General features: G+C 43.1%; 1 protein-coding gene across 3 annotated transcripts in view; it reads right to left on the bottom strand.

Annotated features, from left to right (window-relative positions):
- The window catches only part of NAV2 (neuron navigator 2), an 852,675-nt gene that overhangs the window by 220,427 nt on the left and 607,981 nt on the right, over nucleotides 1–24,267 (bottom strand). For all 3 annotated transcript variants that reach the window (XM_004369713.1, XM_004369711.1, XM_004369712.1), the window contains exons 5-6: nucleotides 19,889–20,156; nucleotides 7,424–7,584 (exon numbers count right to left, since the gene is read on the bottom strand). In XM_004369713.1, coding sequence (XP_004369770.1) covers nucleotides 7,424–7,584; nucleotides 19,889–20,156 — 429 coding nt within the window. The remainder of the gene's footprint in view (nucleotides 1–7,423; nucleotides 7,585–19,888; nucleotides 20,157–24,267) is intronic.

The following is a 24,267-nucleotide window of genomic DNA, read 5'->3' as shown; positions in this document are numbered from 1 at the left end:
CTCGCAAAGGTGGCCAGAAAGACAATATGAGATACAGCTTCTCTCATGTTTGACTTTAGTTCAACAGAGGTTAAGGACGAAAAGGAGGGTGACGTGAAGGAGGGAAGGTGTATCACTCAGGCTCCTCTCTGGGTATCTTTACTGGTGCTTACCTTTCCTCTGAACTCTCAGACTCAAACTTGAGTGCTCTCGTACTCAAACTCATAAAGTAGCACCAGGCTCTTCAAGTGTGAAGTAAAGAAAAAACCAGAAGGTGATTTTCCAACAAGGGAACGGCTGAGCTGACTTTCCCCGCAGAACACCTCCTTGCCTGTGGCTTCTTTCTCTCACTTTTATTCCCTCTCCTACCATACCCAGAAAAAGAGCCCTGGTGGTGCAACACTTAAGTGCTCAGCTGCCAACCGAAAGGTTGGTGGTTCAAACCCACCGAACGAATCCGAGGGAGAAAGACTTGGCAGTCTACTTCCATAAACATTACAGCCTAAGAAACTCTATCGGGCGGTTCTATTCTGTTGCACTGGGTCACTGTGAGTTGAAAACTGACTCAATGGCACCTAACAACAACCATATCCGGATCCAAGCATGGGATCAAAATCCTTTCCCTTACTTTCCATTAGCTCAGCTGAAACAAGAAACTACTGAAAATTTAAAAAACAAAAAAACAAAAAAAAAATTAAAAGAACTTCACTAAAGATTAGTGAGGCAAAAGTACAAATCAAAGGGAGATAACAAGATGTATGCAAGTAGGCAAGTCTACCAAGTAGAAGTTGCAGGCTCTGAGGATAAATTTAAATATGCATGCAGCAAAATGTACATATAAATTTAAATGGTTTTCCATTTATTGGGCTCCTACTAGATGCCAGGCATACATCTTGGTGTCTTACTACATTATCTTTACTCTTTATAACGAGACCCTGCAAGTTTTACTATTACAGTTGCCGTGGAATCAATTCCAACTCATGGAGACCCCATGTATGTCACAGAACTGCACGCCATAGGATTTTCTTTTCCTTTTTTTTTTTCCATAGGGTTTTCAATGGCTGATTTTTTGAAGTATATCACCAGACCTGTCTTCCAAGGCACCTCTTGGTGATGAGAACCTCCAACTTTTCTGTTAGCAGCCTAGCACATTAACCGTTGAGAATTGGACAAGTGGCCAAATAGAAAGTAGAGTTCTTTCAAAGATAGGTGAGACGTCCACCTAGGACAAAGGTTCCCAAACTTCAGTGCCATAAGAATTACTAAGGTGTAAAATGTAGACTTCCAGGCCCTAACCTCAAAAATCTGGGTTAGAAGGTCTAAGCTAAGGCCTGGCTTTGCGTTTTTTTTTTTAACAAGTCCCTCAGGGGATGTTGATGTAGATGGTGCATGGATCAGACCTTGTGCAACGATGGCCCAGGGTCTTGACTCTACCAAGGTCTCCCCAGATCATGGGACTTAGGATATGTGCTTCAGACTTAATGGGGAGCCACCAAGTTGAAGCTGTTCCCTCATTAATCACACTTGTGCAATCTGCATGTACTATGTCAGAGTGGAGAAATGTTACTGTTTAGCCATTATCTTAGTGCAAGGTGCCATGTTTTGGGAGTTTTCTTCTATTCAATTAGACACTGTCAATAATTTGTTTACAACAAATGGGAACCAGGGTGTGATATGCAAACGATAATAATGAAACCTGCCTTTACTGCAGAAGCCATAACAGCCACCAGCCCCTTTGTGAACGGGCCCCCATAAGACATCAAACCAACCGACCACACAATATTTCAAACACCAGAACTTAGTAATTTTCTTATGCCATGCAAATGACACCCACAATGCCTATGAACTCCAGCTACCAGAAAACAAATGGTCACACCCTTCACAGAAATGTCTACAACCAGTAGAGAAATGACAAGGACAGAAGATTTGAATTTGGCTATGCAAAAAATATAAAAGAATGCTTCACATCTGACTTCTCCCAGGGTATCACTAGCGCTGGAGCAGTCTTCAGCCACTTCACAGAAAACTACACTGAAGCCCCAACAGGTGACAAGACTTGCTGCTGGTAAAGGATGAACAAAACCTCTTCCTCTTCTACATGAGAATTTGACCCTGGGTTAACTTTCCCGTTCTATTCCCCTGGAAACCTGATAAAGATAGAATGTCAACTATGTTACCAAGAAACATTGCTCATGTTAAAAATGACTATTGATTGTTAAACTGCATTTGGATTGGGAAGAACTGTAAATGAAATATAAATACCTCATGGGGACACCACCATTTTGGGCTTCCACCAAGGATCCTTCTAATTGGACTTAATCCTTGTGGTTGTGCCTGTGGAGCTGTTATAAGACTATTGCCTCCTATGGGATATGGGGCTTTTAAGCCAGAGGGACTCCTACACCCAGTCTACTCGAATCTTGTTCCTTCACACCTGAGCTGTCACCTGAGGTGGGATGAGGGGACAGAGTGATAGCACCTACATGGTTGTGTGGACTGCCGTGTACACTGTGGCAAGGACTTCTCTTATGAAAGAGAAACACCTGACACCGCCCTGCCAGCCGCTTGTGATTCCTGTCTCCATCCTTCTGAGTAGAATGGTGCCAAGCGTGGCCTGTGATGGCCTTGTGAGTTGGAATGTTTGGGTGATCCAGGAGTAGATGCCCTAGTGAGCACTGGACTTGCCCAAAGCCACACTTCTGGGAAGCAGCAGGACCAGAAGTCAAATACAGTGGTCTGCCTTCAAAGGACTTGCTTTCTCTTTCATTACAGGGTCCCAAATCTCTTCTCCTAAGATAACCATACTCTGGCCCTGAGGCTGGTGCAGCTTCTCAAACATTTGCTGGGCTTTCTTCTTTACTCTAGTTCCCTGTGAGGCCCCCAAGTTTGGTACCTCCTAATTCATCCTACCTGCCCAGCCTCAACACCTGGTCTAACTGTTCACTGAGTTCCATTTCCAAATAATCACCCAGAGATCTCTTCAAATACAATGATGCCCTTCTGGTTCACACTGATAAGCTGACTTTCTAAGCCCTCAGACAATTACGACTACTTCACAGTTGCTTCCCAATCAGAGATGATTCTCACCCACTGAGAACCAACAACCCCCTAAGCTCTCCCTGGCCAGGGAACAGTGCCAGGAATGACAGCAGTCTCCTGATGACCAAGGGAAGGCCCTACCCCATCGCTGAAATGCAGAAGTCTACCCTCCACAGCCCTCCACTGAACAAGAGTTTAATAATACACTGAACCTAGCAGTTGTCCTCTCAGATTAACACCCAGGCCAGAAGAGCAGGATGAATCATTCGTTCCCAAGCTTTCCTTCCCTTTCTTTAATCAAAATCTGGAGATGGAAATCAATGCAAACGATATCACTGCTCTGAAGTCATCCCTAAAGGCCTGCCCAACAAAGTTCATTTGTTCCCTCACAATGTTAAGCACATCTTTGTTACAGAATATGTGCGCATTGCCCCTTCTCTGAGGCCACGAGCCTCTGGAAAGCAGAGTTTCTGTCTTGGTCCTCTCTAAGTCCCTACAACCTGTACAATGCCGGACATATAGCAGGGGCTCTGTAAATGATGACAAAATGAATAAATGAAAGAAACCCAATGAATCAGGCGTGCCCCAACCATATTCTTTCCTGTATGACTTGGACCACTGAATTAATTCCCTATAGGCTAAACTGTAATTTTACGTCAGATTCCTGGTTAATAGCAAGATGTGAACAACATCTTCACGGTTACATCTGCCAATCACTAACTCAGATAAGTAACTTGCTTTGCCAACCACAAAACGACAAGTTTATGGAGATTCTAAATCAATGGTCCCAATGTTACTCAGGCAGGACACAGTGCTGATGGCTGTAAAATTCTGTCTCCAGCCAAATCTGGCTCTTCTCTTCTGCCCATGACAGGCAGGATGATCAAAGAGGAAGAAAGTGACACAGAGAAGGAAGATCAGCAGAGGGAATACGCCAGAAAGTACTGGTGGAGTTCGCATTAGACAAGGTCAAATGACCAGTGAAAATTGAGAAATTCATTCACACATCACAGCAGTTTAGTGGCAGAGAACCTCAGAGTCATTTTACAAAAGGGGAAATTGAGGCCTAGGGAAGTTAAGTGTCTTCACTGAGGTCATGCTAGTCAGTAGCAAGCTTGATCTCAAATCCAAGTACTTTTTTTAGGACACCAAGACCACTGGTTGTAACTCACAGCAAAGCGTCAATTTAAAGTCCAGATTTTATCAAATGGTGTTGTTATTTCAGCTTCTTAAAACAATTTGCCTCATTTCAAAAAAAGAGTACTTTTTGCCAAGGAGAGTGATAATACACAGTGATAGCAACTGTGTAGGGAAACTGGCTCTCTCATATATTATTGAAGGGAATATGAATAGATATAACCTTGTGGGATCAAAGTTTGGCAATATTTAAGCAACTGTAAAATGTATGTACATGCTGATGTAGTCATTTCCTTGAAATGGTTGTATATACACAAAGCGAGATACAAGGATGGTAATCTCAGCACTATTTATAATATCAAAAAATTAGAAGCAATCTAAAAGAAATTGGTTAAATATATTACGGTAAATCCATACAATGGACTACTATGCAACTATTATGAAGAGAGTCTATGGTTTATTGATTTTGTTTCGAAGATTTTAAAGTCATATACGTATCTGTGAGGTATATGAATGTTTATATGTATATCAATATTCTATATATGTTCCCAAATGTATATATTTTAAAAGAGAGAGAGAGTGTGCATACATCCCGACTTCCCTCACTTACTACCTGCGTAGCTTTAGGCAAGATATTTACATTCTCTGTGCTTCCGTTGGAGCTCTGGTGGATACTGGTTAAGAGCTTGGCTGCTAACCAAAAGGCCGGCAGTTTGAATCTACCAGCTGCTCCTTGGAAACCCTATGGGGCAGTTCTACTCTGTTCTACCGGGTTGCTATGAGTCGGAACTGACTTGACAGCAACAGGTTTGGTTTGGCCCTTCCGTTCTTTACTATAAAATGGATAATAATAGTACCCACCTCAAAGAGCTCCTGTGAGAATCAAACACGTTATCAACTCGACAGCAATGGGTTTTTCTTATATACAAGGCACTTAGAATAGTATCTGGCACATGGTAAACAAAAATATTTATCTATCAACAAGTGATAGTACATGCATGAAAAAAATGTAGAAGAATATAAACTAAGTGGTAAACAGTAGCTATTTCTAGGAGGTGGGATTATGTAGGCTTCTTTTTCTTTGATGAATTTCTGTGTTGTTTGAATATTTTACATTAATTTTTGTAATGAAAATAAAGATGCACTTCCTATAAAACGAAGAAAACTATATATATCTTCTATATGCATAGAAATCAGTCTACGAATCCCAAATGTTTCAAATTAATATGATGGAACAAACACTTTAGCAATGTATGGATTTCTGGCAGTGTTAACACATTCAGAGGATGTAACTGAGGGGACAGGAGAAAGAGAAAAGAGATAATGTCACACATGTTTAAAAAGATAGCTATTTCCTCTCCCCTGAAAATCTGTGATTCTGCCCTGGAGCCCTAGAGCCAGCCGGAGTCAACAGCCCTGCAGTTGGAGTCAATGATCCCTGTGTCCTGACCAGGGCACCCAAGGCTGTCCCTCAATACAGCCTTTTTGCAACCCAACCTGTTCACACATGCTGCATCCAGGCAATGCTGTGCCTGATTGCTGTTTGCAGAAGTGAGAGCATGAAACCAATGGCGGATGTGACCATGAGACCATCTGACCATGAGAGCAATAATGATACAACAAACAGCTAGCAGGTTCTTCTAATGTCTAAGGTTCTGCTGACTACTCCCTTCAAACCTCACAGGCAAAATCAGAGATGAGAGTCTTTGGGAAAACTAATAGGCTATGTTGCTATACAGGAATAGTTTTGATTTTTATATATCAACCGGAGGTCCTGGATGGTGCAAATGGTTCACATGCTTGGCTGCTAACCACAAGGCTGGAGGTTTGAGACCACCCAGAGGCAGCGCAGAAGAAAGGCCTGGTGATCTACTTCTGAAAAAAAAAAAATCAGCCATTGAAAACCCTATGGAGTGCAGTTCTACTCTGATACACATGGGATTGACTCCACGGTAACTGGTTATCTATCACCTCAACTCTGTACTTGGCCACCTTATGGAGCCATCTCATGAATTTTGTGAGTGCCTAGGTTTTTTCTAGTTATGAAATGTTAGCTATTATTTTTCTTGTTTCATATCTCACATGATTGTTTAGTATAACAAGAACTAAGTTCAGTAATGAGAGCAAGAGAGGACGCACTTATTTGGCCCCGATTTTAAGAGGAATCTTTTAGTATTTCCCCACAAAGTATAAAGTGCTCTCTCTGTGGGTTTTGAAATATTCCCTGATATTATTTCCTTTTATTTCTGTTAATACTTTTAAAAGATTGGCACTATACGTTGAAATATTTTTGTCATTTATTGACAGAAAAATGAACTTCTCGTTTAACCTACTGGGGTGATTAGATCAATTCCTGTAAGTGGAATTCTTGGGTCAACAGGTTACATAAAAAACAGTCATCACTTGGCTCATCTGAAAGTGAAATGCCAGAACACAACCTCATCCAGGCCTGATTCACTCACAGGAGAGCTATGATAAACAAGGATAGGTAATGAGATTATTCCATGGACCACCTCATCTGGAAGACTCTGCATACTTCAACTACAGCACAAATCATACTGAACTGCAACGTATCTGTTCTTAAGTGTGTCTCACCCCAACACAGAAGTTCCCAAAGTCCAGGACTATATCTTAGACATCCAAGTATCTGTTGTGTCTTACACTTTGCCTGGTGCTTGAGTTATTTCTGTTCCCTTCTCCACATACTGTATTTTGCAAATCCAGGTTACCCCATGAGCTGGCTACCTTGTAAGCTGCAATAAGGAAATCAGTGTTGTCTACTCCTTATATGTAGCCACACGTACCCAAGATCTACATTTAACCAAACCACATTCCTGACTTTTTCTAACGGTGAAAATCCCTTGTTCCTGATTCCCCTCACATCCTTCTGATGGGTAAAAAGCTTACCAACCCACAACATGCATGTCCAAGCCTACATATCTGGAAAGCCACCTACTGAACAGTGCATGTTCTAAAAAACTTTATTTTCAAATTGCCAATGTTATACTGTTTCTGTTTGTAGTCCAGGTGTCTTCTGGTCTCCATACCCAAACAGATACAGCTATTCCTGCTGACAGCTAGGAATATGACCGTATTTCCCCTGCTTCATTAATGTGTCTGCTAACAAAGTTCCCACCAGCCAAGTATGTCTGTGTGATCCATTCTCATTAATCTGTTTGCACCCCACTCCCAACACCAAACTCACCCAAGGGAATAAGATCTGCTATAAAGGAAGAGGCCAAAAAGGACCCTCAAGAAAGTCACTCACCTTTCTCGTGGTTGCTTGGCGGTGGGGGTGGGGAGATGACTGGTTTGGACTTGTCATAGTTGTTAAAGCTCTGGCTGCGTCGGTTGTTAGCAGTGGCTGCTCCGCCGCGTGTTTTGGCCTCACTGCCTGCAGCGGATACCCTCGTGGGAGGCCCTGGAAGTCTAAAATGCAAAACCAACAGGGTAATGGATTCAGTCTTGGGAGAAGAGCAGTGTTTCAGAAGAAGGAACTGCAACCATGGAAGAGGTAAAAGAAAGCATCTAAGGCAGTGGGTCTGAGAAGGTTTGCCAGTTAAAGGCTTTGGTGGAACCACTACGAACATCTAGGCTAGTAATAACGCCAACAAAGTCCAACAGCAAAACATCAACAATTTTCCTTTAAGCAAAGAGAGACATTTTGAAGGAAAATATATGAATATGTTTACTGATTAGAAATACAAAGATCATCTTATTTTTCCTCTGAGATGGGTATTTTTCAATACAGCCAAATCCTGTCATCTCTAATTCTAACAACTGTGTGACATAAAGGTCTGAGAAATCTCTAAACTCTTCACCTTGTGTGTGCATCTCTCTGGTAGGTACCGAAAATGCTGTCTGCCATAATGTAGGGATGTAGGTATCAAAAAAAGGACATAAGTTATAATGGTCATAAAGGGACTTACTACTACTCAGAACCCCACACATCTGAACGAAAACTCATGGCCTAGTTGGAAATACTTGTCCAGACATATTTCAACACCTGACAATCTGTCTCCACAGGCATTGCTTTGAGGCTGCATCCTAGTTTCTCTGCACAGTAGATGTATAAAATCATACATTCTTTCGTAAAACTAGCAGAAATCTGTTAGCCTAAAGACAAACACATACTTTCCCTTTAAATAAAACACCTCATTTTGGGTGGTTTGGGAAATAAAGTCATCAGATTTCTCTATAACGTGTCTAAAGATATTATGGCCCATTCCCCAAAGAGTTAAGGGTAAGACTCCACAAATTAGAATTTTGGTCGAGGGATTTACTAAAGCAGACTGTTTCCAATAATTAAGGTTGAAAGATGAATAAATGATGAAATATTTAGTTATTTCTTTCACCTAAAAACCCACTTAGCTGTGTTCAAAAGCCAACAGACCTCAGCAGACTATCATTAGATACGTGATAAGTCTGAATTTTCAACTCATAAAGCTTTCAGCCTTCTCTTTCCATGCAAATCTGTAAGCACCAAAAAAGTCTGAAGTCTGGAAGCATTTTAGATATAAGCAGGCAATCGCTTTAAACTTTCTCTTGTTGGCTGAGCAAGAAAGATGGTTGTAGAATAAACAGAGAACATGAGATGGTGTCAGAGGACTGTAAAATTTATACAGTTAAGAAGAAGCTGGACCAGTTCCCTGACTGGAAGCTAGGAGAAAGGAAGGGGGTTAGTTCTTCCCTCCAACATATGGCAGTGAAAGCTATAAGACATCGATTCCCACCCTACTAGGAGAATTTGCCCTGCTGTTAATTTATCACATCTTGATTGGAGAGGATATTCACCCCAAAAAGACAGGCACACAGTGGGGTGCAAAACCAGCAGGCCACCACCTGTGTTTGGGGACCAGATGTTGCCGGCACACAACTGGTCAAGGAGGTCCAGCAATGAGACCTTGGTAAATGTTGGTTCTGCTTCCAATGCAAATACGGTCCTGCAAGCTCTCTAAGTCAGTGTTATCCAAGTACTTACATCCAACAGTGGAGCTTCTGCAGATGCTGACTTGGGGGTCCTTTGAGCTGGACTTATTTAACCCAGTTGTAACCTGCAGGAGTTTTTATGCCCACAGATAGACCTGGAAAAGGATTATGGACTTGTTCCAAGATGGTGTCATAGCAATGGTATTAAGTAGTGCAGGGTAACACAGGTCACAGCATTCTACTTTAGTGGGGGGATTTGCAAAGAGCAGGGAAGAAGGAAAAAAAAAAAAAAAAACAGGAAAGAGAAAATGTATTCCTTCCAGAGGTGCTAGAGAGTTCCTACTGCCCTGACCCTGAGATGGACCACAGAAGATTTTCAGGAGTACAAATGCCTTTACAGAGGTAAGCAATCTAAGTATAGGATAGGCTGGGCACAGCAGAATCAGATAGGAAGTCTGGTCCTCTGTAAGGCAGTGTGGTGTAATGGGTAGAATATAGACTGTAACATTGGACCAGCCTCATAATCTCTTGAACATTCATGTTCTTTACCTGTAACTTTGGAATAAAAGTAAAGAACCCCAAGGGAGAATTGTAAATTTGAAATGAATTGGACATTGTCATAAATGAAACATGCTATGGTACACAATAGAAGCAGACAAAAAAAGAAAGGAATAAATGAATTTAGGTTAAGGTATCAGAAGAGAGTTAGACACAAATCAACACACAAGAGTCTGAGATCAACAGTTTCAAAGAGGCCAAGGCAGGCTTCAGTAGGCAGGGCTGGTTGCCTAACCAAAAAACATTCCAGAAGAGAAACTACTTCATCCAAGTGTCTGTGACTGACTGAGACCTTTTATTTGCAGTGGCTATGAACCATCTCTGGGTCCACTCCCTGGAGTACGATATTCCTGGTCTTGGATTTACTAAGATAGTCCTGGGTTTCCTATGAGAGGTCATTATCAAAGTCTCTTTATTATTGAACTCACTTAAAGGGAGCAGAACATCCTTCAAACGGCTGCAGGGGTGTGCCAAGTTTTCGGGGACATTGGAGAAGGGGTTCTTGAAGCCTTAAGGGTGGCTGATGGTGAATGGGGGGTAAGGGAGTGAACAGTACATATTTAGCCATCAAAAGCCACCACAAAGCTGAGGCCAGCTCTCATCACCTCCATCCCCACCACTAGTACACCTGGTCAGGACAGCTCCCTCTACTTGACCAAATTGGGAAGCTGGATGGAAACCAAGTAATTTCTTCCAAGTTTCAGAGAGAATCTATGTTGACTCTAAGGCTTAAAATTTGGGTTCTGTTATGAATGGGCTTGGGCTGTTGTCACTTGCTCCAAAATAAGCCCCTCTATCTCTCTGGAATCTCCAGCAAAGTCTGAAAAATCAATGTGTGAATGGATGAATGTGTGGTGGGTGAGAAGTAGGGAAAAAGGCAAAGTCTGGATCCACCCAAAAAGAACCAAAACATCCCTTGGGATGGTGAGTCAAAATCTATAAAGTGAATTGATTTGGATTTCAGAATTAATGCAGAATTTCAAAGACAAAGGAAACCATGAGAACCTAAGATACCTGAGATATCATGGGGAGGGCACTGAACTTTCTAAAAATTGAAGAAGAGGGTCTAGCTCAATCTTAGATCTAAATCTTAAGGGCTGGTTGACCCCAGCTGACATCTAGGTTACATGCGTGTTGATAAAAGAATATGTGAAGTTCAAAAGTGATTCAGAGAAGGGAAATTATCTCAGATGCTGGTGGGATGGGCAGGGAAGGTTCCAAATAAAAGGGACCCCAGGGCCAGATTTGGCATGTTGAATGGGAATGTATGTAGAGGACAAGAAGGTAGTGGCAGAGCATGCATGTAGAGGGAAACCCTGTTAAAAAATACTGAGGAGTGACAGTATGGTGTGTGCTGGGACTTGGAGTAGCAAGAGGGGACAAAATGGGAGAAAATGAGGCTGTAGAAGCAAGCAGCACAGAGTAGGGAGGACATTGTATGTCATACTACCAGTCTTGGACTTTGTCCTGCCCTCTAGCAATGAGGCATTAATTAGGGAAGCTGAGAGCAGAGCTGAATATGAAAAGCAGAGAATAATCTAGTCTACCAGTGACACAGACCCTAGGCCTCTGGCTAACATTTTGAAGTTCATTATTGTTAACATCCCTGTGTATCATGGGAATTCCTATCAACCCCCAGCCCAGAAGCATCTGCTGTCTTTAGCATTAGAATTGCTGTCTGCTGAAGAGCTGGGTCTTGCTCCTATGGAACAGCTGCAGGTACAACAGATGCTGCCCACTGTGTCTGCCTCAACGAAGAAACACAGCAAGAGCAAGGCACGGAAAGTCAACCCTGCATCGTTTATAGTGCCGGAAAGTTCCAATGGCTCCTTTCCAAGAGGAACTTAACCTCTCATGATCATTCCAAATCCAAACACAGCTACAAAATGACAGAGGACACAGATGGGTTCTTTGAAACATACACATGTTGCTTTTTTTTAAAAAATTAAGTTTAAGGGAAGTGGTGTGACAAAGAGGCGGAAAGAAAAATCCTGCTGTTAAGTCATGGTCGAGCGCAGAGGCACTTAGGCACGGCAGTAAAACCATCCCTCCTAGCACATAACCTGCAATTGCTCACCAGCTCTTCTGCTCCACGTGCTGCACGTGCTGGTGAGGGGAAAGGAGTGCTTTCCCCCAAAGCCACTTCAAAGGCTGCGAGCAGAGGACGACCCATCCCAGGAAGGAAGGCAGCTTGTGTGCACATGCTCAGGGACTTGGGGGGTAGGAGGGGAGGGGGGCAGCGGGGAAGGGTCCTAATTGGAGATGATGAAATGCTAAATTTCTCATTTCTATGACATCTGCTTTTCAGCAGCTAGGCAGAGAGCACTGAACTACTAGCTCCAATGATTCCTTTCCCCAAGATGGTCTTGCAGAGATCAATTCTGTGGGACTTGCTAGAGGTGATCTGGTTGCCCTACCACCAACATTTCCGTATCTCCTATTTATGGTACACAGATTATTGCTGGATACTGTGCTAAATGACTGGAAATGACTTGACTCCTTCCACACTGTGATCCAGAAAGCACTACCTCATTTTACCAATGGGGAAAACCAGACTCATAGACGTGAAATAATTTGCCTAAGACAGTGGTAAAGAAAGGCTTTCACTTAGGACTAACTGCAAAACTGTACTCTTAGGCACTATGCTTCTTTGCCTCCCTCGGGTAGAATGAGCCTAAATACCTGGGACTCCATCAAGGTTGCCAGAGGTGGCAATAATGGTAGTCAAAGGCAGAAATTCATGGAAACCCCTCATCCTGTACCACTATTGTCCCTAACACCCCCACATATGCACACACATCCACCCAATCCAGATTCAAGGCTGAGGCTTCCCATTGTGCTCAATATCCCTGGTGTCCATCATGATGTATGGCTCAGAGTGTTCAATCAGTGTTTGCACTTGAACAAGTGATCTATTTCCAGAGCTCTGGGAGAGCAGGGCTTCGAATAGATTTCATTCTGGTTTGAGCCTCTGCTGCAAATTTTCATTCTTACGAGAATCACCTGGGGATCTTGTTAAACTGTAGATTCTGATTCAGTATATCTGGGCTGGAAATGAAAATTCTCAGCAGGGGTCTGAACCAGAATAAACCAGTTTGAAGCCCTGTGGAACAGGTGTCTTACTCAGCCAAGAAGGGTAGGGCTGTTTCTTTTAGCAACCAAACTCTACTGGTAACTTAGTGGTGCCCAATCAGCTAAAATTCTTATCAGGATTGTGCTTCTAGGGACGGGAAGGTGAGGGTAGAGGAAAGGCAAGGAGGAGGATTAAGAAAATAAAGAAAAAAAAGAGCATCCTTTAACCGGTCTCAGCAGAAACAAAACGCATCCAAAAGAAACTCCAGGTGAGGGATATGATCCCGAAGGAAGGCATGTGGTCACCTTGGAAGCCTGTGACCAGCACAGCGTTGGGGAGGAAACACACCCTCATCTTTCATCTCTTCCTCTCTCCCCATCGCCTCCCAATCAGTCTGCCTCTTTCCATCATCTGGGATTGATAACAAATCATTCACGGGACGGGCATGTGCTTCCAATTAGAGATTTTCCCGACCAGCTCCTGTTTTCTTTATCTTCCAGGGCTGAGCACATCGTGGGAACAAACACTGGATTTCAGGTTTCCTCCAAGCTCACCCCTCCCCTTTCCTTTCCTATGTATGTACATTTGCATGACACTCAAATGAACTGGGAACCAACCAGTCTGCCAGTACCGTGGGGGTCTGTCCTGACTTAGGCCTCTGTATGATCTCAGTGGTGCAAACAGTTATCATGCTTAGCTGCTAACAGAAAAATGGGAGGTTCAAGTCCACCTATCAGCCACTGGAAATCCTATGGAGCACAGCTCTAGTCTGACACACATGGGGTCACCATGAGTCAGAGTCAACTCAACAATAACTGTTTTTTTTGTTTTTTTGTATTAATCTGTCAGGGAGAGCAGTTACTCTCTGGCACAGCTATCAGAAGGAGTGACAAATGTAGGTTCCCTCCTGCGCCCTGAACCAAGTCTGCATAACATGCTGACTTATTCCACTGAGAAACACACTGTCCTCTGGCTTCTCCTCCCCTGCCAGCCAGGTCATGAACTAAGTCTCCACAGGTGTAAGCTTTGTAGGAAAGGCACCCAGAGCCTCACAGAGAGACGCAGCAAGCGGACGGTCAGTATGTGTTACATGAGTAAAGACAGAAATGAGGTGTGGGTTTCCCTTTAGCTTTAAATGAGAAGTCCATGAAAAATAAAATACTAGTCCTAACAAGAGATGATTCTGCCGGAGCATCAGTTTCTGTGAGAATGCTACAAGGACAATGTGAAGAAAAAGGCTGCGAGCAATGGTTGAAACATGGGATTTTAAACAACAGCCTCTACAGCTACACAAATATCAGAATCCAAAGGATGAGAAGGCAGGGAGTTTAGCACAGTGGTTAAAGTGAGGGTTTGGGGTTAGACCTCCTAGGTTGAAATCCTGGCTCTGTGTGACTTTGTGTAAGTTACCTAACTTCTAAATCTTAGTTTCCTCATCTGTAAAATGGACATCATAATGTGACTTACCTAATGAAGACTGATAATGAGGATGAAATAAACAATGCATTCAAATTGGTACATAATAAGCATTTGATAAATGTTAGCTGCCGATACCTTTAAAATAACAATGGATGTAAGGATGTAACTGCCATCACCCATACTCTGGAATGGGTCCTCAATAGGATGCAGTAGACAAGCCAAACTCTGAGCCAACAGAACTAGTTAGTGAGTAAGACTGTTATTTATTTCAGGGAACAGAGGTGATCTCTGCATGGTAAACAGGAGCATTCAGATACAAAAATGAGACATGGCTGCCTCGCTGTTTTGTCTTCTATGGCCAATCGGATTCATGCTTCAGGTCTGTCTTTATAACTCAAGAGAAAACCAACTGCGTGTTAGTAATTTTAACAAACACACACTAAGCACAGCATGCATAAATGAGATGCAGGTGAGGGTGGAGCAGGGAGAAAACCCATCATAAAATCATTACAAAAACCACCTAGAAACTCACCTCTTCCTAAATCAGAAGAAACTCTGATGACAAAGCAGTGAAACCAAAATAAACGAAATGTAGCAACATTATGCATACATCACTCTCACACTGACACACACACACAAATCTAGTTGTCTGCCCAACACTGCATCATTTGCCAAAGAATGTTTGGTTTTCTCGAACTGCAAACATGAAATGGGGAGAGGGAACAAAAGGAAACTTATCCAGAGCAGAGGATACAGTGGGTTGGGTTTAAACCATGCTTTGCAGAACACAAAGAAAATCTAACCTAGAGATCTTTTTCTGACCGAGAGTGAAGCGGATGATTTTGCTTTGAGATGAATCCTTGGAGGATGCACTGCATGACAGGAAAGAAAAAAAGTGGAACAGCTGAGTGAGAAGAGAAGATACGTTAGACACGAATAAATAGTCTCATGACAATGGGAACGATCCTGGATTTTTTTCCTCTGCCCACTTTTTCCAACATATGCAATAGTCTTTCTAGGTCTGACTTTTCTGATTAGATAAATTTCCAATGTGAAGAAATTGCTGTAAAGATTATCCAAGAACTTTTGTGGTTTTCTTTCTTTCTGTTTTCTTTTTTTTTAAAAAAAACACCAAATATCATTTCTGCTTCCATGCATTATGAGGCCTTTTTCCCCACAATAAGACCATGAAGCCAGGGGGTCTCTGACAAGTAAACATACTTTGTACCTTTCTGAAGTATTTAGATGCTTCCATTTCACATGTTTACCAGGGTGCTTTTCAGATAAATGTCCTAAATATACCATAAATTGACCCAAAACAAAAGTAGAGATGTTTGCAAGTTTTACTGCTCTCGGAAATTTTTGCTCTCAGTGGTATAGAAACCTGCCAAACTTGCTACATTCTGGGTTTTGGATTATAAATTTGCACATCTGAAGAATCCTGATTGGACCTAATTAAAAAAAAAAAAAAAGTTAACTTCATTTACTCCCTTTTGAAAAGTAGAAGCATTTATCTTTCTTGCATCCATATTTCCTGTATCATGTTTATAAAAGGATCAGAGACGAGAAATACAATCTTGGCTTCACTAGTCTTAGAAAGTAAAGGAAGTGACAGAGGAGAAGGGAGAAAGAAATGATGCAATGTTCTGGATTTTTCCTAAACAGCTGAATACTGATAATACATAGATACAGATGGAGAGGGATGCAGGCCTTGGAGATTATACTCTGTCCTCAACTCTAGAATGGTAAGGGATTTCATGAGATGAAATGTGGATCAATTTCTTGACCACCACGTAAACTATGGGAAGAGCTAAAGTGAAGAGCTAAAAGGCTGTCACAGAGGAATGACAGTTGCTCTGAATCCTCATGCCATGGACTCAGGTTTCCTTTGACAACTTTCACAATTCCTTTATTCACAACCTTTATGGAAAAGTTGCCAAGTTTTAGCTACGGAGCTCAGTTTGACTCTGTGATACATGAGGTCACCATGAGCTGGAACTGACTCAATGGCAATGGGTTTATTTGTTTGTTTTTTACCAAGAATGGGAGGGAAGGGGTAAGGGACAGCCATTGCTTAGGGGGCACTGAGTTTCTGTTAACGGTGGTGGAATAATCTGGAAATGGATAGTGGTGATGGTTGTACACTATGATGAACATAATCAATGTCACTGAATGGTACATGTAAAAAATGTTGAATGGCAAAGTTTTGTTATATATATTTTTACCACAATACAAAAAAAGAAAAAAAGTTGCCATGTTTTAGTATTTGCTACCCCAAAAGGTGCTGAATCTACATAGTTTCAAAATGGCTTTTAGGCAAGTTCACATATGACAGAGTTCTAACAGAGGACAAAAACATACCTGGCATTTTGGGTTTGCATCAATATTTGACAATGATGATCATGGGTTCAAACCCTTACTCTTGGGGCTTTGTTCATCAAAGATGGAGTTTTGGATTAGAGATACAATGGAATTGCCAGTGATGCAATTTTACTATACTTAAATTTACAGCCAGTGTCAGTATTAGTGTATCGTATCACTAGATCTTAAGAACAAAGTTATCCTCTGCAAGTAAAATTAGAAAACATCAGTATATGATGGATGAAACCAACCATCTGCCAAAGTAACTGAAACTAGGCAAGATAAAGGGGTGAGTGAGGACATACAGCAACTCCAAAGCCCAGTCTATGTCATCACATGGCAGAGTCAGGGAGCCGTGATGGCAGGAAACACTCTGTAGCTGGAATAAATGACTGCAAAAACCTGGCTTATGTGAGCTTGGCTCTTTAGGTGAAGCATTTATTAGTAGTAGGGTATTTTTTTCTTACTGGGAGATTGGCACCCTAATTGGAACATCTGGTTCTTTTAAGCAAACAAACACTCCCATGGAAATGGATGCCTCAGGCTTGCATAGTTCAGTGAACACAAGGCCAATGTTTCTCAAAGCATGTTCCTTGGAACCCTATCCTGTGAGATGCTCCATAAAATAGGAAGAGTTCTGTGGCCGAGCTGCTCTCTATGCCCCCTTCTGGAGATTCACAATACATACCTATTCCTCTCCCAGGCTTCCTCACTTCAGTAAATAATATCAGCACTTACCTAACTGTTCAAGCCAGAAATCTAGGCTTTATCTGTGATTCCTCTCTTTCCCTCACTTCAGATAGTCACTCATATGTAGGTCCTGTTGATTCAACCTCCAAAATACATCCTGAATTGGTCCATCTCCATACCTGCTCCCACCACCTTGATCCTAGCCACTGTCATCTTCCAAAAGACCGAAAAAGACTTCCTTTCATTTTTGCTCTCCACAATCCATTCTCCAAAGAGGACTAAAAGTGATGTTTTAAAACTGTAAATCAAAACTAGTCTCTCTCCTCCTTAAGACCCACCAATGCTTCCTGACACCTTTAGAATGAAATCCAGACTCTCTACCCAGCACTTGGATGTGGCCTCAGAGCTATAGAACGGCACGACTCCAAGGACCACCAGTCACACTGTCTTCCATGTAAACGGTGGCAGCCACCTTTGCTTCCAGTCTCCCTTATGACTTCCCCCTCCCCCCAGCCACTGCACTCTAGCCACACTAGCCTTCTTTCTGCTCCTCCAACATGCTGAGCTTACTCCTACAATAGGGCCTTTACACCACCTAGACTCTCTGCCTGATATATTCTACACCTGACCTTTGCATGGCCAGCTCCTTGTCATTCGTTATCTCCACTTCAGTGTCATCTGTTCGGACAGACCTTCCCAGCAACTCAACCTAAAGAGTGACCCACTGCCTCTGATTCCCATCATCTTATTGCAATATCCATTGGTATCTAATATTTTAGTCCCTATTTATTTGCTTGTTTTTCTGCCTCCTCTAATAGACTGTAGACAGCACACACCCTGTCCTAGGACCCCTACATGCCTAAGACAGTGCCAGGCACATAGAAGGCATTTAACTATTAACCAAATAAATGAATGCACATCAGTAGATTAAAGACTTTGGGTAGACCTGCAGTAACAGTGATAACAACTTAACCCAAATTATTTTCCATTTTTTCTCCCCACAGAACCCTTCCCCTGCAATATAACTCAAGTTAACATCTGAGGAATAAGCACTCTGCAGAATGCAGTCTGGGAAATGATGTCTTGATCATTCCAATGACCCAGGTCCACCAGGGAACCTTTGATCAGGAAAGAACTCCCATGCAGGCTGTGAAAGAGGGAAAGAGTGCAGTGCCTGGCTGCTTGGCTGTGTATTCCTCATTGCTAGTCCAGGCACTTCTCCCATCCCACAAATTTCCATAATGTGAACTGGATATAATTAGATAATTAATTAGGGGGCCTGACTTACATTACACCCATCACTGCTGGTTTTAACACCATCACAACTGAGGAACAGCACTGCTCATAGGAAAAAAGCTGTAGCCATCTACAAGGCAGCTGCTTTGCTTGAGCAGCTCTGTGCTTTGCCCAACACTACAATGGGCGATAAAGGGTATCAAGGTATGCAGAAAGCCCTGTGCTAATTAATGCTGGTGCTTTGGGTGACTGGAAAGGAGAGCCCCTTCCTCTTTAGCAAACATTAGATGAAATCAAGCAACCAATCTGAGCAGTGACATTTAGGCTTAATAGCTAAAAGCTTATGACTTAGAAAAAAACAATTATAAACTTTTCTACAGAACATTACCATGAGTCAAATACTCTAGTTCCTAATCCCCCATCTTGCTACCCCCTATTTTTTTCTCCCATTAAATCCAATATTTTACAAGGTGATTTTTTGATAAAGCAGAGTTGTTTGGGAATGCAATGACTCCCACTGTAACAAAGTAGACAGTGACTATGCTGGCATTCTGCTTGTGTGGTATTTGCTGGTGAGCTTGCGGGCCAAGCATCAGTCCTTCTGGGAATGCCAACAATATCTAGACCCTAATCCTGCAAAGTAGAGGACCAGACGTGCACTGTGGGAACTTCAATGACACCTCAAACTGTTCTCTAAGGTCCACAAAACCCAGTCACGTTTATTGGTACCCACCTACTCCCCCCATCAGGGGACGCTGCCCTTCCCGCGGAAGCTGACTGCCTCCTTCTCTGCTAAAAACCACTTGTCACCTTTCTTCAGTGCCCTTTATATTTCTCTCTGGCAAAACAGAGGCATCAGCTAGAGTTGAACTTTTGCCTCCCCTTAGTAAAATTACTCTTATGTGTAACACTGAACACCCAGCTTATGGGCAAACATGCAAAAGGGTTTTGAAGTCTATTTTAGGGGCTGTTTATTGCATAGGAAGGAACCCTGGTGGTGCAGTGGTTAAATACTCAGCTGCAAACCAGAAGGTCAGCGGTTTGAACCCACCAGCCACTCGGTGGGAGAAAGATGTGGCAGTCTGCTTCCATAAAAATCTACAGCCTTGGAAACACTACGGGGCAGTTCTACCCTGTCCTATAGGGTCACTATGAGTCAGAATCAACTCAAGTGCAAGGGGTTATTGCATACAAGCATGTGTATAATAGGCCGGAGTTATGGTAGGAGCAGCTAATTAGTTTTCGCTGCTGGCGATTCTGACCTATAAAAATACACATCTCCACCAGGCACAGAAGGTAGCCTCACTGCATCCATTTCAAGGTCATGCTAATTTCCCACAAACTGCCAGTAGCTCTCAGCATTGAAGAAGCTTGGATAAAAAACACGTTCCGTCTAGGCTAGACTTCAGTTGGTGTAGAGAAGGGTGCCTGGAAACACACAATGGTTGACTGGCGAGGAGCCCCCACCTGGACTGCATTTCAGCTTGTGCTTTTGACTGCTGATGAGGCGCTGGCTGGTGTGGCTGATGAGGCTGGCACAGCGCTTGGGGAGTGGCTGGCACCTGTTGCTGGGGCGTGCCAGCCTGGCCCTGGGAGGGGGCGCCAGCCGGCTGGGCCCCGGCGGGCGGCAGCGGTGAGGAGAGGTGTTGTTTCTGGGGCTGCTGCTGCTGCTGCTTGTATCGGGAGAGGCTGAAGAAGAGGCCTAGAATGGCCTTGAGATTTCCATTCCTGATTTCTGGAAGACAATGAAAAGACTGTTGTCAGAGGGGGGGCCCTTTCTGCCTCCTGTTCAATGGGCTACTTCAGCCCTCACACAAGTTTAACTCCTCTAGGATATAACAGACTTCCTGAACACTTAATTGGTATCACAGTCAGTTAAAATCAGGTCTAAACCACAAAGAAATTAACCGATTCTCCCCACCAGCATTACAGTGGATACACAAGGCAAGTTGTAATTGGACGTCTGGCAAATGCCAGGAGAAATTCACAGTAAGTACACAGCTGAAAAAGCAAAAGTCCCTGGGCAAGACTGTGCTTGTCCTATGGGCAAAGCAACTGATCCAGGGACAGAGGCCCTCCCCACTGCTGGGGTGGGGGGATTGGCAGGGCAGTGCTGGGGAGACTGGCTGGTCTTTACACTGCTCTGCCAAGGTCCTTGTTCTAAGTTTCAAGCCATCCTGAGTGTGCCAAGTGGCTGCTGCCTCACTCCAAAACCCTTGCTCTGCTTTATGCAATCACCCTTCTCTCAAATACAAGACTCTGTCTCTCTTATCTACTGAATAAACTTAAATTTGGGGTAGAGGTAGGGATAGCCTATAAAGACTTGCTTCCATAAAGAACTCACACAATCTCTTTTATATTATATTAAAAGAGATTATAACAGGGCAAGGATAAGAGCATTTCCATTCCAGACAGCGGGTTCAAATACAGCAACGACTGTGAGGATGGCGCAGGACCAGGCAGTGTCTCGTTCTGTTGTACATGGGGTCACTGTGAGTCAGAACCGACTCCACGACACCTAACAGCAACAACAATGCATTTGCCTAAAGACACTCATAAAAAGTTGCAGAGAAGGAATAAAATATTTATTCACAGGCAGAGGCTCTAGATCGCAAGGGTGTTTCTCCTTTGGGCCATTCATCCCTTTAAAATGCAGCTCTTTTAACACCAGATGCTGATGGACAGGGTCCGAACTGGCCCTGAGGGTGAAGTATTAGGGCCACCCAGCTCGATGGACAGACTACGAACCTTGATGGGGGGAACATACTCAGCTCCCTCTGCTTTGCTTACACCCCTTGCTTTGCTGTAAGATTGCTTGTGAACTGGCATAGAAAAAGAAGCAAGGTGATTGTTGTTTTAGTTGCCATGGAGTTGGTCCCCAACTCTTGGCAGTCCCATGACAATGGAACAAAATGCTGTCCGGTCCTGTGTCATCTCCATGATCGGTTGGAGACTGGACCGTTGTGATCCATAGGGTTTGCATTGGCTGACTTTTAGAAGTAGATTGCCAGAGCTTTCTTTCTAGTCTGTCTTGGTCTGGAAGCTCCACTGAAACCTGTTCAGCATCATAGCAACACTCAAGCCTCCACCGACAAATGGGTGTTGGCTGTGCTCGAGGTGCATTGGCCAAGAATTGAATCTGAGTCTCCTGTGTGGAAGGGGAGATTCTTCCACGGAACTACCACTGCCCTCATAAGAAAGCTGTAGAGGTTTTGTTAACAGGGTGGGTGGGGAAAGCCTTGCCTGGTGGGTAATGCCCCCCTCTAGGTTAACCCCGCAGCGTACCAATGCCTTCACCCTGATATGATTTGCTGATTAGGCCAGCCTGAGTTACTTCCTACTGGAGCTTCCCTTTCTCCAGGCTCTGGAGAAACAACAACGCAGCCTTCGCTACCAACTTCAGGAGTTAACATGTAATGATTCTGCTACAAAATCAACAGGAGGACAGCGTTTGGGAAATCTAAGCCATGAGTTCCAATCTGCACTCTTTGCTTACTAGCTGTGTAATACCGAGCGAGTCACTTACTCTCTCTGGCAACAATCAGAGCACCTGCCCCACCACACAAGGTTGATATGCAGATCAAATGAGAACGCACACTATCAACAGTGACGTCCTCCACTGGTCTGGGTTGTTACATGAAGACCGCAGTCTGAGATCCTGAATGAGATTCCCATACAGGTCCAGCTTCAATGTTTTAAAAACAATGGTTTTAACTAAAACCAGTTGCTGTGGAGGTTGATTCCAATTTATGGCGACTCCATGTGTGACAGAGTAGGAATATGCTCCGTAGGGTTGTCAATGGATGATTTTTTGGAAGTAGATCACTAGGCCTTTGTTTCAGCCTGCCTCTGGGTGGGCTTGAACCACCAAACTTTTGGTCAGCAGCCAAGTGCATTGACTGCTTGCACCACCGAGGGACTCTGGTATTAACTAACCCCCCAGAAAACTAATTGCCCCTGAGTTGAATTCCAACTCATAGCAACCCTATAGGACAGAGGAGAACTGCCCCATAGGGTTTCCAAGGCTGTAATTTTTATGGGAGCAGGTTGCCACATCTTTCTCCCACAGAATGGCTGGTGGGTTCGAATCACTGACCTTTCAGCAGCTGAGCTCTTAACCACTGTGCCACCAGGGCTCCTTGGTTTTAACTAAAGTGTCCTTAAAATACATTGTGCAAACCATCACACTTTTGAGAGTGAAAGAAAGACTCTTCATTACACCAGACCAACAGGGGCAACCAGAGCTGATGTGAACGGATCAGGAAGCACAGTCTCTGCTTATAAGCAGAGTTAGGGACAAAAACAAGGAATAAATGCTGGAGCTGGGATCTAAATCTAGGCTTTTCCAGCTCAAAGCATGGTCTCCTAAAACTGTGTAACTTGGCTTACTTGTACAACTATCATGTGTGGTGAATTTAAAAGCATACCAGATAATGTTTTATTTATTAAGCTAGCTGGTGGGCATAAAAGTATGCTTTCTTCTTTTGGTATGTCAAACATTCCATGACACATTTTTTTAAACCACACAAGGAAAACAAAGAGGGGGAGGAACTAACAGTTCAGCATATCCAGGGGTGCAGGGTTGTCCACTGCAGAAAGCAGGCTTGTCCATGTCAGCACCCATCAGCACCAGATCAGCCCAAGTGCAGACAAGCACCCATCTTGACTGAGGAAGTCCCTCCTGGGCGCCAGCTTTGCAATATTCTCTGCCTTCGGTGGTTGTTAAGTCATTTATTATTCATTAGTTAGTTCCGTTGTTCTGTTTTATTTGTCAGAGAGCACACTGCTCCCATAAATATACTTTTTTGGGAGGCAGCATTTGTTATTGTAAAGATCACTGATCTTTGGAGCTTAAAAAAGACCTGGGTTTGAATCTCTCGAGTCCATCATTTATAGACTTTGAGTTTTCTCAAGATTCAACCTTGCTGAACCTCAATTTCCTTCTCCTTTAAAATGGGATATGCCCTGCGGTACCTTTTCCATGAGTTACCATGAAAATTAAGTGAGAAAACAAATTCACGTTACAATATAGAAGAACCATGAAACCATTATGCTGAGTGAAGTCAGTCAGTCACAAGAGACAAATATTGTATGATCTCACTCATATGAAATATCTAGAATAGGTAAATGTACAGAAACCAGAGTTTCCCAGTGGTCACCAGAGGCAGGAAGGAACCCTTGTGGCACAAATCACTAAGTGCTTGGTTTTGAACTGAAAGGTTGTCGGTTCAAACCTACCCAGTGGCTCCACAGAAGAAAGACCTGGCAATCTGTTTCCATAAAGACTATAGTCAAGAAAACCCTATGGGGCAGTTCTACTCTGTCACATGGTGGGGTTTGCTATGAGTCAAAAACGACTCCACAGCACCTAACAACAAGGACAACCAGAGGCAGGAGGGAGGAGAAAGTGAGAGTCCTTGTTTAGGAAGCACTGAGTATCTGCTAATGATGATGGAAAATTCGGCAGTGGATACTGGTGATGGCTGCACACCACAGTGAATATAATCAATGTAATTAAATTGTACATGTGAAAAATGTTGAATTGGCAAATGCTGTGTTATACATATTTTTAACACAATAAAAATAAAAATCACATGGATTATTGATTACAAAAAAAAAAAAGATTAAATGAGAAAATGAGTACAAAGCACCTAGACACTACCTGTGTCTGTACTTCTCTTTTTGGTTCAGAAAATATAGTCGCACTTCCTTTTGGCGAAGGGCCCTCAGAATTCAAGACAGAGCTTTTTGCCAAAAGGAAGTCTAGGAAGCTGTCTGTTCTCCTCCTTACTCTATCCCCTCTATTTCATAGCCACTGGCATCCAGAAGGAAATCAATCATCAACG

Source organism: Trichechus manatus, unplaced genomic scaffold (genome assembly GCF_000243295.1).
Source record: "Trichechus manatus latirostris isolate Lorelei unplaced genomic scaffold, TriManLat1.0 scaffold00006, whole genome shotgun sequence".
In the NCBI taxonomy this organism is placed as follows: Eukaryota; Metazoa; Chordata; class Mammalia; order Sirenia; family Trichechidae; genus Trichechus; species Trichechus manatus.
Note: the sequence above shows the minus strand (reverse complement) of the source record. Positions and strands in the feature narration are given on the sequence as shown.